Here is a 19,928-nt window from a genome sequence, read left to right on the forward strand (position 1 = left end):
TCGGCCCTTCGAGCCTGCTCTGCCATTCCATGTGACCGTGGCTGATCCTCCTATCTCCACGCCGCACTCCTGCTCTCTCTCCCCATACCCCCTTGATGCCTTGAGTCTAGAAATCTATCCACTTCCTTTAAATGTATTCAGTGACTTGGCCTCCGCAGCCCTGTGTAGTAGAGAATTCCACAGGTTCGTCACCCTCTGAGTGAAGTTTCTCCTCGTCTCAGTCCTGAGATTGTGACCCCCCTTGTTCTAGAGCCCTCCCACCCCCAGCCAGAGGAAATATCGTCCCTGCATCCAGTCTGTCCATCCCTGTCAGAATTTTATACGTGTCAGTGAGATCTCCTCTCATTCTTCTAAACTCCAGTGAATACAGGGCCCAGTCGACCCAATCTCTCCTCATACGACAATCCTGCCATCCCAGGAATCAGTCTGGTGAACCTTTGCTGCCCTCCCTCTATGGCAAGTACATTCTTTCTTGGGTAAGGAGACCAAAACTGCGCACGATACTCCAGGCGTGGTCTCACCGAGGCCCCTGTACAGCTGCAGTAAGACATCCTTGCTCTTGTACTCAAGTCCTCTCGCAATGAAGACCAACATACCATTTGCCGCCTTCACTGCCTGCTGCACCTGCCTGCTTGCTTTTAGCGACTGGTGTACAAGGACACCCAGGTCCCTTTGAACATCAACATTTCTCAATCTATCACCATTTAAATAATACTCTGCCATTCTGTTTTTCCTATCAAAGTGGATAACTTCACACTTATCCACATTACACTGCATCCGCCATGTATTTGCCCACTCACTCAACCTGTCTAAATCGCCTTGAAGCCTCTTAACACCCTCCTCATCGCTCACATTCCCACCTAGTTTTGTGTCGTCAGCAAACTTGGAAATAGGACATTTGGTTCCCTCATCCAAATCATTGATATATATTGTGAATAGCTGGGGGCCCAAGCCCTGATCCCTGCGGTACCCCACTAGTCACCGTCTGCCATTCCGAAAAAGACCCATTTATTCCTACTCTCGGTTTCCTGTCTGCTGACCAATTCTCGATCCCTGCCAATATATTACTCCCAATCCCATGTGCTTTAATTTTACCCACTAACCTCTTATGTGGGACTTTATCAAAATCTTTCTGAAAATCCAAATACACCACATCCACTGGTTCTCCCTTATCTACTCTGCTAGTTACATCCTCAAAAAACTCCAGTAAGTTTGTCAAACATGATTTCCCTTTTTATTAATTCCTGTTGACTTTGTCTAATCCCGTTGATGTTTTCTAAGTGCCCTGTTATCACACCCTTTTATAATAGACTCTAGCATTTTCCCTACCCCTGATGTTTAGCTCACTGGCCTGGAATTCCCTGTTTTATTTCCCATCTTTTTTAAATAGTGGGGTTAAATTTGCTTCCCTCCAATCTTGCCTGGACTGTTCCAAAATTCGGTAGATTCTGGAAGGTGATAACCAAAGTATCCACTACCTCCATGACCACCACCTTTAGTAGCCTGGGGCGTAGATTATCGGGCCCTGGGGATTTATCGGCCTTCAGTCCCCATTAATTTCTCCAGCGCTGTGGTTTTCACTAATACTAATTTCCTTCCGTTCCTCCTCACTCGACCCTCGGTTCCCTAGTATTCCTGGGAAGTTATTTGTGCCTTCTTCTGTGAAGACAGAACTAAAGTAGTTGGTTAATTGCTCTGCCACTTCCTTGTTCTCTGTGATAAATTCTCCTGTTTCTGACTGTAAGGGATCTGCATTTGTCTTCACCAATCTTTTTCTTTTTACATAACTATAGAAGCTTTTACACCCCTCTTCTGCGTTCCTTGCAAGTTTACTCTCAGACTTTATTTTTCCCCTCTTAATCAATCTCTTGGTCCTCCTTTGCTGAATTCTAAACTACTCCCGATCCTCAGGCTTGCTGCTTTATTTCTAGGAACTTTATATGACTCCTCTTTGAACCTGATACTATCCTTAATTTCTTTTGTTAGCCACGGTTGGGTCACTTTTCCTGTTGTGTTTTTGCAACAGACAGGAACGTATAACTGTCGCAATGCGTACATTCCGTTCCTTAAATATTAGCCGCTGCTGATCCACTGTCGTGTCTGTTATTGAAGTTTCCCAATCTGCCTTTGCCAACTCACACCTCGTACTTTCGTAGTTTCCCTTTGTTAAGATTTAGGAACCCAGTTTCAGATCGGACTGCTTCACTTTCCAACCTGATGGAGGACTCTTATCATGTTATGATCACTCTTCCCTAAAGGACCCCGCACAACAAGATTATACATTAACCCCTTCTCATTGCACAAAACCGAGTCTAGGATAGCCTGACCCCGAGCTGGTTCCTCGATACACTGGTCTAAAAAAAACCATCTCGTACACACTCCAGGAATTCATCCACCACAGTATTATTGCTAATTTGCCCAGTCTATCTGTAGATTAGAGTCACCCATGATTACTGTAGCACCCTTGTTACATGCCTCTCTAATTTCCTGTTTAATGTCGTCCCCTACCTTACCCCCTGCTGTTTGGAGGCCTATAGACAACTCCCACTAATGTTTCCCTCCCCTTGTAGCTCCACCCGGACTGCTTGTACATCTAGATTTTCTGAGCCAATATCCCCTCTTCACTATCGCACTGATTCCATCCTGAGTTAACGACGCCGCCCCACCTCCTTTTCCATTTCCTTTTTGCCTGTCCAGCCTAAATGTTGAGTACTCTTGGGTATTCAGTCCCCAGCCTTGGTCACCCTGCAGCCATCGCAATCATATCGTACCCGTTTACGTCTCTTTGTGCTGTTAATTCGTCTACCTTATTGCGCATGCTCCGTGCATTCAGATACAGAGCCTTTAGACTTGCCTTTGTAGCATTTTTACACCCCTTTTTGGTGCTGTGGCCCTATTGGCTGCTAGCCCTTGTTCCCTCTGCCCTCCACTTTCACAGAATCTCGCGGTGCAGAAGAGGCCCTTCGGCCCATCGAGTCTGCACCGACACATGAGAAACGCCTGACCTACCTACCTAACCCCATTGACCAGCACTTGGCATGTCATAACATTCAAGGCTATGAGCCAAGTGCTCATCCAGGTATTTTTTTTAAAGGATGTGAGGCTAACCCACCTCCACCACCCTCCCAGGCAGCGCATTCCAGACCCTCACCACCCTCTGGGTAAAAAAAGTGTTTCCTCACATTCCCCCCCTCTAAACCTCCTGCCCCTCACCTTGAACTTGTGTCCCCCTCGTGACTTGACCCTTCAACGCTTCCTTATTACTTTTCTGCCTCACGTTTCTACCTTTGTTTCCTTCTCTCGTGTCTGCCCGCTTAGGTTCCCATCCCCCTGCCACTCCAGTTTAAACCCTCCCCCCCCCACACAGTACCAGTGAATGCCCCCTGCGAGGATATTGGTCCCCAGCCGCTGCTCCAGCGCGTGCAGGCCCCCGGCTAGCGTTTGTGAACGTTTTAATCGGTACCTGTTTTGGGGAGGGCGAAGGCGACGGGGTTGAGTCTGACCGCAGACCGCTTCGCGGCATCTTTCTCGAAACCACCCGCTCCGAAGTGGCCTGCCGAGGAGGGTTACTTGGTTCGCAGAGACGTCATTGGGCCGCGATGGAGAAGCGGATGCGCGTTGCTGACCTGCTGTCGAGGGCTGCGTCCCCCTTTTAGAGGAAAGTTGAGGACACGGAACCTTCCAGAGTCAGCGAGAAGCAACAGCACACACAGCGTGTTCTGGAAGTCATCGACCCCCACCCCCCAGTCGTTGCGTTGGGCCTGACGGACCGGGCCCTCGCTCGGATCGAGCCAGCTGCTAAGAGTTTGCCCACCGCGCGAGGGACTGAATGGCCTATCAGTCCCGGCAGTCAATCGTTTTCCACCCCCCGCCCGCCACCCTCTACCCAACAAAGGACCGGCAGCGACATGACCCGGAGGAACCAGCGGACACCAGACGACCAGCCGATAGCGCCTGGCACAGGTACCGTCCGCGGTCCTGAACCCGTGGACGATTCTGGTGTGTGTGTGTGTGTGTGTGTGCGCGCGCGAGACGCACGAGTCGGGACAGCTGAGAGTGGGGCAGGCTGGAAGGAACGGATGGGTTTTCCCCGCACGCGCCCGATGACTTTTCCTTGTCGACCTGGGTACGTGTGTGACTTGCAACTGCAAACGGTAAGAGCGTGCAAGTTGTTTTTAACCTTCTAATGAGAAAGGAGGTGTCTGAGAGAAGTGCATTGGTGCCTGGCGGCTTGTCATAGTCATGTGTCCCCCTAACGTCACCCTTTGCGCTCGGTGGCGCGAGAGCAGGAGCCATTCTTGGAGCAGTTGCCTTTTCATTCTGCTGATGTTGGTTCAAACGTTAAGTAGCCCACTCCTCCCGAGCTGTTTCTTGCTGCAGTTGGCTCCTCTAGTTAGTTGTTCCCCTCTACCCCTGTCTGTTCGGCTCGGTGGGATTGGCTCACAACTCACTGTCGATCCCCATCCCAGGCCTCGATGCCTCATAATCCAGCCACACTCTTCCCGGTGCCAAACTGAGGGAGCGTTGCACTTGTCGGAGGGTCAGTGCTGAGGGAGAGCCGCACTGTCGGCGGGTCGGCGCTGAGGGAGAGCAGCACTGTCGGCGGGTCGGCGCTGAGGGAGCGCCGCGCTGTCGGCGCTGAGGGAGCGCCGCGCTGTCGGAGGGTCGGCGCTGAGGGAGCGCCGCGCTGTCGGCGGGTCGGCGCTGAGGGAGAGCTGCGCTGTCGGCGGGTCGGCGCTGAGGGAGAGCCGCACTGTCGGAGGATCGGCGTTGAGGGAGCGCCGCACTGTCGGAGGGTCGGTGCTGAGGGAGAGCCGCACTGTCGGAGGATCAGTGCTGAGAGAGCGCCGCACTGTCGGTGGGTCAGGTCCTGCTGTCCACACAATGGCTGCTTTTCCTGTCCAGATGGAGGGTGAGGTATTTGCCAATCTCGACGATGGTTCTCAGACTCGCGGCTCTGTGGTAGTTCAGGGTTAAACCCTCCAGCCCTCCCGCCCGCTCTGAACAACGCAGTGTCTGTAACTGCGCGTTCTCTCCACAGCCCGTGGTCTATTACCTGGTGAAGTGGTGCTCCTTGCCCTACGAGGACAGCACCTGGGAGCTGAAGGAGGACGTGGACGAGGCCAAGATCGAGGAGTTTGAGAGGCTGCAGGCCCGGAAGCCCAAACTGGGCCACGTGGTGAGTGACCGGCGGATCTCCGCCTCCCGACTGTCGTAGCGGGGACCCACTCCGCAGCCGAATACCTGTCAGGGCTGAGGGCACAGAGGGCATCGCGTTGCCTTCTTCCCCCCCCCCCTCCCCCCAAGCAAGGTTGGAGAGGGTGGGGGGGAATGTTCTCCCTGTGAACGTGGTGGGTGCGGCAAAAGAAAGGTGGGGGTGGGGGGGAAGTTGGAGATGAATCCCTGAGACTGATGCCTGCAGGTGTTGCTGGGCTCCTGACTCTGGGGGCTCCCGGCTCTCTGGAAGGAGAAGGTGACCTTGGAGGGAGGGGGTGCAGCGGGGACTCAGCAGAATGGTAAATAAAGCGGGGGAGGTTACACAGACCTGGCTTGCGTTCCCATTGAGCGCGGAAGACCAAGGTAGGGGGTGGGGGGGTGATCTGATCGAGCCGCTGAAAGTGATTAAAGGGTTTGACCGGGTTTGGTAGAGAGAAACTAGTTCTCCTGGCAGAGCGGCGTTTGTGGGGGAGTCCAGAGCAAGGTGGGGGCAGAACCTTTTAAAATTCGATCCGAGCCGCTCAAAGGTGATGTGAGGGGAGCATTTCTTCACTCTCTCTCTAAGGGAAGTGGAAGTCTGGAACACGCTCCCCGCCCTCCATCTAAAAAAGCCCTGGACGCTGGCGTTCAGTTGCGGCTCTGGAGACTGAGGTGTGTGTGTTGGGTTCGGGGATTGAGGGGTATGAAGTAAAGGCAGTTCATTGGGGGTTAAGATACAGATCACCCACGATCTAATTTAAATGGTGCTACAGGATGAAGGGGTTTGATTGGCCACCGATGCTCCTGTGCACCAGACTCGAACAGCTGAGTGTGGCCTCCTCCTGTTTCTGTGTAACAGCGTCAAAGTGAGGGGGGGAGGGAGGGAGGGTGCGTGTGGGGGTGCTGAACGGTCTCCTCCTGTTTCTGTGTCCCAGGCTGGAGAAAGGTCACCGGCTGGAGGAAGGGGCTGAATGGTCGCCTCCTGTTCCTATGTCACAGGCTCGAGGAGGGGCTGAATGTTGGCCTCCTGTTCCTGTGTAACAGGCTCGAGGAGGGGGCTGAATGGCCTCCTCCTGTTCCTGTGTAACAGGCTGGTGGAAGGGGCTGAACGGCCTCCTCCTGTTCCTGTGTAACAGGCTCGAGGAGGGGGCTGAACGGCCTCCTCCTGTTCCTGTGTAACAGGCTCGAGGAAAGGGGCTGAATGGCCTCCTCCTGTTCCTGTGTAACAGGCTCGAGGAAAGGGGCTGAATGGCCTCCTCCTGTTCCTGTGTTAGAGGCTCGAGGAGGAGGGGGCTGAATGGCCTCCTCCTGTTCCTGTGTCACAGGCTCGAGGAGAGGGGCTGAACGGCCTCGTCTCGTTCCTCTGTTTTAAAGCCTCCCGACCCTGTCCAATCTTCACGTGGTGGGGTGCGAGCGAAGGGGATGGCCTCCTGGGATCGATCTGCCACTGGCTCACTCACACTCGTCTCCTTCTCCTTCTCCTCCTCCTCCCGACCGCAGGAACGACCTCCGGCCAAAGCCTGGAAGAAGCTGGCGCTGTTCCGGGAGTACAAAAACAACAATCAGCTCAGGGAGTACCAGCTCGAGGGCGTGAACTGGCTGCTCTTCAACTGGTACAACAGGTGGGTACCCACAGCCTGAGGCTCAACCGGGTCAGGGTGGGGAAGGGCTCAGCAATGTTTCCCCCCCCCCCTTTGCTGAACGGTTTGGTTTCGAGTGGGGATTGGGTGGCACGTTCATTGATCTCTCTCTCTCGCGTTCTTGCCCTGTTCGGGTCTCTGTGAGACACTTTGCCCGATCCCTCTCGGTGCTCGTCGCCCACCCACACCCCCCCCTCCCTCTGGGACACCTCGACCCCCCCCCCCCCCCCCCCCCCCACCCCCCCCACCCCCACCAAGACCACCCCTGAATGTGGACAAATCGGCACACCCTGCGCTCAGCGGCTGACGATGGCAAAGTCGGCAGCGGTTCACGGCTGCTGGCAAAAGTTCCCCGCGTCACCCTTGACCCCGGCACCAGGGAATAAGCACGCCACGTTTGTAGCCGCAGAAACACCCATCTGTTCCCCTCACTATCCAGTCGCCCGTTGCTGCTGTTTTCCCAGTCTTCTGCTGTGCCCCCGCGCCCCCCCTGCCCCCCACCAGTACAACCGAGTTAGTCTCGGTACAGTGGACATGACTCTGGCTGCATTCCCGAGAGGAACCATGGCCGTCGCCAGTATTCGGGACTGAGTATTGATTGGGAAGCGAGATGCGCTCGGAGGGACTCCCACACCACCGGCCTCGTTCTCCTCCTGGACTGCCTGATGGCGCTCGCCCGTTCCCTCTCTGCCTGCGTGCCCTTAAGCTTGTAGGGTGACCGTGTTCAGAAACGAGCTATCCCGTTTTGTTCCCAGCCCTTGCAGGTGCACCGCAGGGTGACCCCAGGCGCTGCTCAAGCTCCAAAACCCGGAGCGCGCACTCCTCTAGCCGATGACACTCCGCACCCCAGCCCCCCCTGACCACTTGCTTGTCCAAAGAGGAGACGTGACCTGGAGCTTCCTCGTGGAGCAGGATGCGCATCCCAAGGGACTGAGTTGCCCTGCCATGCCCCTATTTATTAGACTGTTAACTAAACTTACCAGAAATAAAACCCAAGTCTTGTTCCTGATCTCTTATGTGCTGACTGCGATGCTGCTTTCTGAACATCTCCCCCTCTCTCTCTCTCTCTCTCTCTCTCTGGTTCTGCTGCCGTCCTCCTGATACCTTTCTTCGCTTTCAGTTGGTGCTGCCGGGATTGGATGGCGCGTTCATTGATCTCTCTCTCTCTCTCTCTCGCGTTCTTGCCCCTGTTCAGGTCTCTTGAGACACTTGCAAGGAAACTATCCCAGTAACAGCTGTAAATCAGGAGGTGGAAGGGAGAGGGAAACTTGGTGAAGTTGCAATCACGAGGGGAGTGGTACTGGTTAAACTGACGGAGCTGCGGGGCTGACAAGTCTCCGGGTCCAGGTGGACTTCATCCTAGGGTCTTAAAAGAGGTGGCCAATGAGGTCGTAGACGCATTGTCCCAAAATTCGCTCGATTCTGGAAAGGTTCCATCGGAATGGAAAGTAGCAGATGTAACTTCTCTATCCAGGGAGGGAGGAAGGGAGGCAGGAAGGCCGGTCTAGCTTGATGTCTGTCGTGGGGCCAGGCGCTAGAATTGATCATTAAGGAGGTTATAGCTGGGCACATCCAGAAACTCTCGGTAATCGGGAAGAGCCAGCATGGTTCTGTGAAAAGGAAATCGCGTTTAACCAATTTATCGGAGCCCTTCGAAGGAGTAACATGAGCTGTGGATAAAGGGGAACCTGTAGACGTGCTGTACTTGGATTTCCAGAAGGCACCAGATAAGGTGCCACATCAAAGGTTATTGCGGAAAATAAAAGCGCATGGGGTAGGGGGTAACATATTGGCATGGATAGAAGATTGGCTGGCTGGCAGAAAGCAGAGAGTATGGATAAATCGGCCTTTTTCTGATTGGCAGCGTGTGACGAGAGGAGCCCCACAGAGGTCTGTGCTGGTTGAGTGAGTGGGCGTAAATCTGGCAGAGGGAGGACAATGTGGGAAAATGTGAAGTCGCTCACTTTGGCAGGAAGAATAAAAAAAAAGCAGAGATTTACTTAAATGGAGAATGGCTGCAGAATTCTGAGGTGCAGAGGGATCTGGGTGTTCGAGTGCATGAGTCACAGTTAGTACACAGGTACAGCAAGTAGTTAAGAAGGCTAATGGAACGCTATCCTTTATTACGAGAGGAATTGAACATAAAAGTAATGAGTCCTCTCCCCGTTCAACGGATCCTTTTACCCGCCTCCAATATTCTCCCTCCACCTGGACCCCTCCCTCTCGATTCTTACCTTCTCTTGATCTTTTCATTGAGAACTGTAGGCGTGACATCAGTCGTCTGAATTCCTCTGCTTCTCTCACCCACTCTAACCTGTCTCTCTCTGAACTTGCCGCACTCCGTTCTCTCAGGTCCAACCCTGACATTGTCATCAAACCCGCTGACAAGGGTGGTGCTGCTGTTGTCTGGCGCACTGACGTCTACCTCACGGAGACTGAGCGTCAACTCGCAGACACTTCCTCCTACCTCCCCCTGGACCATGACCTCACCACTGAACATCAAGCCATTGTTTCCAGGACCGTCACTGACCTCATCTCCTCTGGAGATCTTCCTTCCACAGCTTCCAACTTCATAGTCTCCCAACCTCGGACGGCCCACTTCAACCTCCTACCTAAAATCCACAAACAGGACTGTCCCGACAGACCGATCGTGTCAGCCTGTTTCTGCCCCACGGAACTCATTTCTTGCTATCTTGACTCCATTCTCTCTCCCCTTGTCCAGTCTCTTCCCACCTACATCCATGATTCCTCTGACACCTTGTGTCACATCAACAATTTCCAGTTCCCTGGCCCCAACCGCCTCCTCTTCACCATGGCCGTCCAATCCCTCTACACCTCCATCCCCCACCAGGATGGTCTGAGGGCCCTTAGCTTCTTCCTCGAACAGAGGCCCGAACAATCCCCATCCACCACTACTCTCCTCCGTCTGGCTGAACTTGTTCTCGCACTGAACAATTTCTCCTTTAACTCCTCTCACTTCCTCCAAATAAAAGGTGTGGCTATGGGTACCCACATGGGCCCCAGCTATGCCTGTCTCTTTATAGAGTATGTGGAACATTCCTTGTTCCAGTCCTACTCCGGCCCCCTCCCACAACTCTTTCTCCGGTACATCGATGATTACTTCGGTGCTGCTTCATGCTCTTGTCGGGACCTGGAAAAATTTATTAATTTTGCTTCCAATTTCCACCCCTCCATCATTTTCACATGGTCCACCTCTGACACTTCGCTTCCCTTCCTTGACCTCTCTGTCTCAATTTCTGGTGATAGACTGTCCACCAATATTCATTACAAGCCTACCGACTCCCACAGCTACCTCGACTACAGCTCTTCACACCCCGCTTCCTGTAAGGACTCCATCCCATTCTCTCAGTTCCTTCGCCTCTGTCGCATCTGTTCTGATGATGCCACTTTCAAAAACAGTTCCTCTGACATGTCTTCCTTCTTCCTTTAACTGAGATTTTCCACCCACGGTGGTTGACAGGGCCCTCAACCGTGTCCGGCCCATCTCCCGCGCATCCGCCCTCACACCTTCCTCTCCCTCCCAGAACCATGATAGGGTCCCCCTTGTCCTCACTTATCACCCACCAGCCTCTGCATTCAAAGGATCATCCTCTGCCATTTCCGCCAACTCCAGCATGATGCCACCACCAAACACATCTTCCCTTCACCCCCCTGGCAGCATTCCGCAGGGATCGTTCCCTCCGTGACGACCTGGTCCACTCCTCCATCATCCCCTACACCTCAACCCCCTCCCATGGCACCTTCCCATGCAACCGCAGAAGGTGCAACACCTGCCCCTTCACTTCCCCTCTCCTCACCGTCCAAGGGCCCAAACACTCCTTTCAAGTGAAGCAGCATTTCACTTGCACTTCCCTCAATTTAGTCTACTGCATTTGTTGCTCCCAATGTGGTTTCCTCTACATTGGAGAGACCAAACGCAGACTGGGTGACCCGCTTTGCGGTCTGTCCACAAGCATGACCCAGGCCTCCCTGTGGCTTGCCATTTTAACACTCCACCCTGCTCTCTTGCCCACATGTCCGTGCTTGGCTTGATGCAATGTTCCAGTGAAGCTCAACGCAAACTGGAGGAACAGCACCTCATCTTCTGACTAGGCACTTTACAGCCTTCTGGACTGAATATTGAGTTCAACAATTTTAGATCATGAACTCTCTCCTCCATCCCCACCCCCTTTCCGTTTCTTCCCCCTCCCTTTTGTTTTATCCAATAATTTATATAGATTTTGCTTTTCCCGCCTATTTCCATTATTTTTAAATGTATTTCCATCCATTGTTTTATCTCCATCTTTTAGCCTATTTCGATCCCTTCCCCCCCACCCCACCCCCACTAGGGCTATCTGTACCTTGCTTGTCCTGCTTTCTACCCTTAATGAGCACATTCCTTAGCTAATATCACCACCTTCAACACCTCTTTGGCCTTTTGTCTATGACATCTTTTGGCTGTCTCCACCTATCACTGGCCCTCTATCCAGCACTACTTGTCCCAACCCCCTCTTAAACCAGCTTATATTTCACCTCTCTTCTATTTTTCCTTAGTTCTGTTGAAGAGTCATACGGACTCGAAACGTTAACTGTGTTCCTCTCCGCAGATGCTATCAGACCTGCTGAGTTTTTCCAGGTATTTTTGTTTTGGATTTCCAGCATCCGCAGTTTTTTTGCTTTTATAAAAGTAAGGGTGTTATGCTTCAGTTATACAGGGCACTGGGTGAGACTGCACCTCGAATACTCTTGTGCAGTTTTGATCTCCTTACTTAAGGAAGGATGTAAATGTGTTGGAGGTGGTTCAGAGGAGGTTTACCAGATTGAGACCTGGAATGAGTGGGTTGTCTGAAGAGGAAAGGGTTGGACAGACTGGGTTTTGTTTCCACTGGAGTTTAGAAGAGTGAGGGGGGGTGGTGATTGGATTGAAGTTTACAAGACCCTGAACGGCCTGGACAAGGTGGACGTGCAAAGGATGTTTCCTCTTGTGGGTGGGTCCAGAACAAGAGATGCGGGGGCACTGTTGTAAAATTAGGGGGTCGCCCTTTTAGGACAGAGATGAGGAGAAATTTTTCTCTGAGGGTTGTGCGACTTTGGAACTCTCTGCCTCCGAAGGTGGTGGAGGTGGGGGGTCACTGAATATCTTTAAGGCCGAGGTAGAGACATTCTTAGGCAAGGGAATCGAAGGTTATCGGGATTAGATGGGAATGTGGAACCCGAAACACAAACAGATCAGCCATGATCTTATAGAATGGCGGAGCAGAGCTCGAGGGGCCGAATGGCCTCCTCCTGCTCCTGTTTTGTCTGTCCGTATAATCCCAGCTACTCCAGTCTTTCCGCATCATTGAAGTCCCTTCTCCCAGTAAACCTGCACACCATCCGTCCAAAGCCTTGATGTCTCAGTGTGGCGCCCAGAATTGGCCGCAGTTCTCCAGCGGAGGTGCCTAACCGGTGACGTTTCAGACGGTTCTGCAGTGACCCTGTTTTTTACAGACACCCCCGCGCTCTCTCCACAGACAGAACTGCATCCTGGCTGACGAGATGGGCCTCGGCAAAACCATTCAGTCCATCACCTTCCTGGAGGAGGTCTACTCGGCCGACATCCACGGCCCTTTCCTGGTCATCGCCCCCCTCTCCACCATCACCAACTGGGAGCGGGAGTTCAACACGTGGACCGACATGAACGCCATCGTGTACCATGGCAGCCTGGCCAGCCGGCAAATGATCCAGCAGTACGAGATGTACTTCAGAGACTCGAAGGTAAGCAGGGAGCCTGCACTGGGGCAATTGTAAAGTTGCATTAGGACCTGGGTATTGGGCTGCGTCTGTGGGCACATGTAGGCATATGTTTTTTCATTCTTTCAAGGGACGTGGGTGTTGCCAGCTAGGCCAACATTTATTACCCACATTGTGGGTGGGCGTGCGCCCGTCTGTGGGTGGGTGGGCGTGCGCCCGTCTGTGGGTGGGTGGGCGTGCGCCCGTCTGTGGGTGGGTGGGCGTGCGCCCGTCTGTGGGTGGGTGGGCGTGCGCCCGTCTGTGGGTGGGTGGGCGTGCGCCCGTCTGTGGGTGGGTGGGCGTGCGCCCGTCTGTGGGTGGGTGGGCGTGCGCCCGTCTCTCTCTCTCTCTCTCTCTCTCTCTCTCTCTCTCTCTCTCTCTCTCTCTCTCTTAGATGTGTGTGTCACGTTCTGCCTTCCTTCCTACCCTCCCAGGGTCACTTCATTCCGGGGGCGTACCGATTCGATGCCCTGATCACCACCTTCGAGATGATCCTGTCGGACTGCCCGGAGCTGCGTGAGATCCAGTGGCGCTGTGTGATCATTGACGAAGCTCACAGGCTCAAGAACAGGAACTGCAAGCTGCTGGAGGGACTCAAGCTCATGGACCTGGTACGGAGCCGCAGACCTTTGGGGAGGAAGGGGAGGGGTGGGTGGGGTGGGGATGCGAGGGAACTGGATGCCGGTGAGAACTGGGCACTAGGTTTTGAGCTGAGGCTACTGCTTTCTGCATCTTAAGTCGTGTCTCTCTCTCTCTCTCGCCTTCTGCAGGAACACAAGGTCCTGCTGACTGGGACGCCGCTACAGAACACGGTGGAGGAGCTGTTCAGCTTGTTAAACTTCCTGGAGCCTGCACAGTTCCCCCTGGAGTCGGCCTTCCTGCAGGAGTTCGGAGATCTGAAGACTGAGGAGCAGGTACGTACGTGCCAACAGCAGGGAGGCTGCAGTGGGTGGGAAACCGCTCGCGGGTCGATCCAATGCCTGGCGCTTGGTTTAACGGTCCCAAACCCCCACCTCGCGCCCTGCTCGCCCACCCCTCCTCCACAAACCCGGCGCTCTTGCTCTCTCTCGCTCTCTCTCGCGCTCTTTCTCTCGCTCTCTCGCGCTCTTTCTCTCGCTCTCTCGCGCTCTTTCTCTCGCTCTCTCGCGCTCTTTCTCTCGCTCTCTCCCGCTCTTTCTCTCGCTCTCTCGCGCTCTTTCTCTCGCTCTCTCGCGCTCTTTCTCTCGCTCTCTCGCGCTCTTTCTCTCGCTCTCTCGCGCTCTTTCTCTCGCTCTCTCGCGCTCTTTCTCTCGCTCTCTCGCGCTCTTTCTCTCGCTCTCTCGCGCTCTTTCTCTCGCTCTCTCGCGCTCTTTCTCTCGCTCTCTCGCGCTCTTTCTCTCGCTCTCACGCGCTCTTTCTCTCGCTCTCTCGCGCTCTTTCTCTCGCTCTCTCGCGCTCTTTCTCTCGCTCTCTCGCGCTCTTTCGCTCTCTCGCGCTCTTTCTCTCGCTCTCTCGCGCTCTTTCTCTCGCTCTCTCTCGCTCTTTCTGTCGCTCTCTCTCGCTCTTTCTGTCGCTCTCTCGCGCTCGCTCTCTCTCGCGCTCGCTCTCTCTCGCGCTCTCGCTCTCTCGCGCGCTCTCGCTCTCGCGCGCTCTCGCTCTCTCGCGCGCTCTCGCGCTCTCGCTCTCTCGCGCGCTCTCGCTCTCTCGCGCGCTCTCGCTCTCTCGCGCGCTCTCGCGCTCTCGCGCGCTCTCGCGCGCTCTCGCGCGCTCTCGCGCGCTCTCGCGCGCTCTCGCGCGCTCTCGCGCGCTCTCGCTCTCTCGCGCGCTCTCGCTCTCTCGCGCGCTCTCGCTCTCTCGCGCGCTCTCGCTCTCTCGCGCGCTCTCTCGCGCGCTCTCTCGCGCGCTCTCTCGCGCGCTCTCTCGCGCGCTCTCTCGCGCGCTCTCTCGCGCGCTCTCTCGCGCGCTCTCTCGCGCGCTCTCTCGCGCGCTCTCTCGCGCGCTCTCTCGCGCGCTCTCTCGCGCGCTCTCTCGCGCGCTCTCTCGCGCGCTCTCTCGCTCTGTCCCTCAGCCACATCACTCGCACCAATGCGCTGTATCTCCCTCTGCTCGAAAGGTCCAGAAGCTCCAGGCTCTGTTGAAGCCGATGATGCTCCGGCGCCTGAAGGAGGACGTGGAGAAGAACTTGGCGCCCAAGGAGGAGACCATCATCGAGGTGGAGCTCACCAACATCCAGAAGAAGTATTACCGGGCCATCCTGGAACGGAACTTCACCTTCCTAGCCAAGGGCGCCGGACAGGCCAACGTCCCCAACCTCCTCAACACCATGATGGAGCTCCGCAAGTGCTGCAACCACCCTTACCTCATCAACGGTGAGTGCCTGGAGCAGGGCAGAGGGTGTGGGCCAGAGTCCAGGGCTGCTTTATATATAGTGACTTACAGACTGGAGTCTAATCGAGGGTTCACGGTGTTTATCTATAGAATAACAGATACCCGGGAGTGAGTTACAGACTGGAATCTAATCGAGGGGTTCGGGGTGGTTTATATATAGAATAACAGATACCCGGGAGTGAGTTACAGACTGGAATCTAATCGAGGGGTTCGGGGTGGTTTATATATAGAATAACAGATACCCGGGAGTGAGTTACAGACTGGAATCTAATCGAGGGGTTCGGGGTGGTTTATATACAGAATAACAGATACCCGGGAGTGAGTTACAGACCGGAATCTAATCGAGGGGGTCGGGGTGGTTTATATATAGAATAACAGATACCCGGGAGTGAGTTACAGACTGGAATCTAATCGAGGGGTTCGGGGTGGTTTATATGTAGAATAACAGATACCCGGGAGTGAGTTACAGACTGGAATCTAATCGAGGGGTTTTGGGTGGTTTATATATAGAATAACAGATACCCGGGAGTGAGTTACAGACTGGAATCTAATCGAGGGGTTCGGGGTGGTTTATATGTAGAATAACAGATACCCGGGAGTGAGTTACAGACTGGAATCTAATCGAGGGGTTCGGGGTGGTTTATATACAGAATAACAGATACCCGGGAGTGAGTTACAGACTGGAATCTAATCGAGGGGTTCGGGGTGGTTTATATATAGAATAACGGATACCCGGGAGTGAGTTACAGACTGGAATCTAATCGAGGGGTTCGGGATGGTTTATATATAGATTAACAGATACCCGGGAGTGAGTTACAGACGGGAATCTAATCGAGGGTTTCGGGGGGGTTTATATGTAGAATAACAGATACCCGGGAGTGAGTTACAGACTAGAATCTAATCGAGGCGTTCGGGGTGGTTTATATATATAATAACAGATACCCGGGAGTGAGTTACAGACTGGAATCTAATCGAGGGGTTCGGGATAGTTTATATACAGAATAACAGATACCCGGGAGTGAGTTACAGACTGGAATCTAATCGAGGGTTTCGGGGGGGATTTATATATAGAATAACAGATACCCAGGAGTGAGTTACAGACTGGAATCTAATCGGGGGGTTTGAAATTGTGGCTATTTCTCAATCAGGGTTCCCTGTCTCATCCGTTGTTTTCACGATTTGTGAATTTTGACTCACAGGGGCCGAGGAAAAGATTCTGGGGGAGTTCCGCGAGATTCACGATCCCATTGCACTGGATTTCCACCTGCAGCCATGATCCAGTCAGCGGGGAAGTTGGTCCTGATCGACAAGCTCCTGCCCAAGCTGAAATCCGGGGGCCATAAGGTGCTCATCTTCTCCCAGATGGTTCGATGCCTGGACATTCTGGAAGATTACCTCATTCAGAAGAGGTGAGGAGTCACAGAGCCAGCGTTGACGGCGGGGTAACAGGATCAGCAGTGGGGGTGGGAAGGCAACGGCCTTAGCTGTCTTAATAACACCTTTGAACAGAAGCTAGGAGGTGCTCAAGGGGCCATTATTAGAGGAGCGCGGAGACCTTGAAGGGTTGTAAAGGCTAGCGGTGGTTACAGAGATAGGGAGGGTTATGAGGGCTGGGGGAGGTTACCGAGATAGGGAGGGTTGTTGGGACTGCAGGAGGTTACAGAGATAGGGAGGGGTGTAGGGGGCTGGAGGAGGTTACAGAGATAGGGAGGGGTGTAGGGGCTGGAGGAGGTTACAGAGATAGGGAGGGGTGTAGGGGCTAGAGGAGGTTAAGGAGATAGGAGGGGTGTAGGGGCTGGAGGAGGTTACAGAGATAGGGTTGTAGGGGTTGGAGGAGGTTACAGAGATAGGGAGGGTTGTAGGGGTTGGAGGAGATTACAGAGATAGGGAGGGTTGTAGGGGCTGGAGGAGGTTACAGAGATAGGGAGGGGTGTAGGGGGCTGGAGGAGGTTACAGAGATAGGGAGGGGTGTAGGGGCTGGAGGGGGTTACAGAGATAGGGAGGGGTGTAGGGGCTGGAGGAGGTTACAGAGATAGGGAGGGGTGTAGGAGCTGGAGGGGTTACAGAGATAGGGAGGGTTGTAGGGGCTGGAGGAGGTTACAGAGATAGGGAGGGGTGTAGGGGCTGGAGGAGGTTACAGAGATAGGGAGGGGTGTAGGGGGCTGGAGGAGGTTACAGATAGGGAGGGGTGTAGGAGGTCTGGAGGAGGTTACAGAGATAGGGAGGGTTGTATGGGCTGGAGGAGGTTACAGTGATAGGGAGGGTTGTAGGGGCTGGAGGAGGTTACAGAGATAGGGAGGGGTGTAGGGGCTGGAGGAGGTTACAGAGATAGGGAGGGGTGTAGGGGCTGGAGGAGGTTACAGAGATAGGGAGGGGTGTAGGGGCTGGAGGAGGTTACAGAGATAGGGAGGGGTGTAGGGGGCTGGAGGAGGTTACAGATAGGGAGGGGTGTAGGAGGTCTGGAGGAGGTTACAGAGATAGGGAGGGTTGTATGGGATGGAGGAGGTTACAGTGATAGGGAGGGTTGTACGGGTTGGAGGAGGTTTCAGAGATAGGGAGGGGTGTAGGGGCTGGAGGAGGTTACAGAGATAGGGAGGGGTGTAGGGGCTGGAGGAGGTTACAGAGATAGGGAGGGGTGTAGGGGCCAAGGGCCAACCCAATACGGAGGGTTGTAGGGGCTGGAGGGTTTAAGAAGGCAACTCCCCACCACCACCTCGAGGGTGCTTAAGGATGAACAATAAATCCTGGCCAAGGCAGCAACGCCCATATCGCATGAAAGAATTAAAAAAAGCTTTGGTAGCACAGAACTGGAGTATTGCTGAAAAAGGAGAGATGTCCAAGGCTTTCGTTTTGCACTCATCAGGACACTTGCAAGAAACCAATATAAGGAGAAAACAACAATTTACATTGTGTGAAGCGTGTGCTGATTGGTTGGCGTATGGCGTGGCCATGGAGAATGCGCAAGTGATGGTACCTGGCAGTTCATGGAGTCATAGGGGTCTACAGCACAGAAAAAGGCCCTTCGGCCCACCAAGTCTGCGCCAGTCAAACAAGTACCTGACTATTCTAATCCCCTTTTCCAGCACTAGGCCCCATAGCCTTGTCTGCCATGGGCATCATCGCAAGTGCACATCCAAGTACTACTTCAATGTTATGAGTGTTTCTGCTTCTACCACCCTTTCAGGCAGCGAGTTCCAGATTCCCACCACCCTCTGGGTGAAAAAATTCTTCCTCACATCCCCCTCCTAAACCTCCCACCCCCCCTTACCTTAAATCTATGCCCCCTGGTTATTGATCCCTCCACCAAGGGGGAAACGTTCCTTCCTAGTCTACCCTATCTATGCACCTCAATCATGTCCCTCCTCAATCTCCTCTGCTCCAGGGAAAATAACCCCAGTCTATCCAATCTTTCCTCATAACTAAAACTCTCCAGCCCAGGCAACATCCTGGTAAATCTCCTCTGCACTCTCTCTAGTGCGATCACATCCTTCCTATAATGCGGATTCCAGAACTGCACGCAATACTCTAGCTGTGGCCTAACCAGCGTTTTATACAGTTCCAACATAACCTCCCTGCTCTTATATTCTATGCCTCGGTTAATAAAGGCAAGTGTCCCATATGCCTTCTTAACCACCTTTCTACCTGTCCCGCTACCTTAAGGGACCGGTGGACATGCACACCAAGGTCCCTCTGATCCTCGGTACTTCCCAGGGTCCTACCATTCATCGTGTATTCCCGTGTCTTGTTGGTTCTGCCCAAGTGCATCACCTCACACTTATCAGGATTAAATTCCATTTGCCACTGATCAGCCCATCTGACCAGCCCGTCTATATCCTCCTGTAATCTAAGGCTATCCTCCTCAGTATTTACCACCCCACCAATTTTAGTGGCATCCGCGAACTTACTGATCAACTGTGCCACATTCAAGTCTAAATCGTTTATATATACCACAAACAGCACGGGACCCAACACCGATCCCTGTGAAACCCCACTGGACACAGGCATCCAGTCACAAAAGCACCCCTCGACCATCACCCTCTGCTTCCTGCCACTCAGCCAATTCTGGATCCAATTTGCCAAATTGCCTTGGACTCCATGGGCTCTTACCTTCGTTATCAGTCTCCCATGCGGGACCTTATCAAAAGCCTTGCTGAAGTATAGATTTTTCTTTTCCCACCTATTTCCATTATTTTTAAATGTATTTCCATCCATTGTTGTATCTCTACCTTTTAGCCTTTCTCGATTCCTTCACCCCACCCCACCCCCACTAGGGCTACCTGTACCTTGCTCGTCCTGCTTTCTACCCTTAATTAGCACATTCCTTTAGATAATATCACCACTTTCAACACCTTTTTGTTGTTTTGTCTATGACATCTTTTGGTTATCTCCACCCATCACTGGCTCTACTTGTCCCACACCACCTTAAACCAGCTTATATTTCACCTCTCTTCTATTTTTAGTTTGTTCTGTTGAAAGGTCATTTGGACTCGAAATGTTAACTGTGTTCCTCTCCGCAGATGCTGCCAGACTTGCTGAGTTTTTCCATGTATTTTTGTTTTTGTTTTGGATTTCCAGCATCTGCAGTTTTTTGCTTTTATCTTACTGAACTGGACCAGCCATATAAATACTGTGGCTACAAGAGCAGGTCAGAGGCTGGGAATCCTGCGATGAGTTACTCACCACCTGACTCCCCAAAGCCTGTCCACCATCTACAAGGCACAAGTCAGGAGTGTGATGGGATACTCCCCTCTTGCCTGGATGAGTGCAGCTCCCACAACACTCGAGAAGCTCGACACTGTCCAGGACAAAGCAGCCCCCGCTCGATCGGCACCCCATCCACAAACATTCACTCCCTCCACCACTGACGCACAGTAGCAGCAGTGTGTGTACCATCTACAAGATGCACTGCAGCAACTCACCAAGGCTCCTTCGACAGCACCTTCCAAACCCACG

General features: G+C 53.4%; 1 protein-coding gene across 1 annotated transcript in view; it reads left to right on the plus strand.

The window, feature by feature from the left end:
- The window catches only part of LOC144677786 (chromodomain-helicase-DNA-binding protein 8-like), a gene marked incomplete at its 3' end in the record, with an annotated part of 29,812 nt that extends 13,428 nt beyond the window's left edge, over positions 1-16,384 (plus strand). The window contains 8 exon segments of the mRNA XM_078537807.1: positions 5,042-5,179; positions 6,697-6,818; positions 12,350-12,593; positions 13,043-13,219; positions 13,379-13,522; positions 14,701-14,956; positions 16,175-16,243; positions 16,246-16,384. Of these exon segments, the coding sequence (XP_078393933.1) occupies positions 5,042-5,179; positions 6,697-6,818; positions 12,350-12,593; positions 13,043-13,219; positions 13,379-13,522; positions 14,701-14,956; positions 16,175-16,243; positions 16,246-16,384 (1,289 nt within the window).
- Positions 16,385-19,928: the final 3,544 nt, after the last annotated feature.

The sequence above is a fragment of the Cetorhinus maximus genome, unplaced genomic scaffold (genome assembly GCF_964194155.1).
Source record: "Cetorhinus maximus unplaced genomic scaffold, sCetMax3.hap1.1 HAP1_SCAFFOLD_3063, whole genome shotgun sequence".
NCBI lineage: Eukaryota > Metazoa > Chordata > Chondrichthyes > Lamniformes > Cetorhinidae > Cetorhinus > Cetorhinus maximus.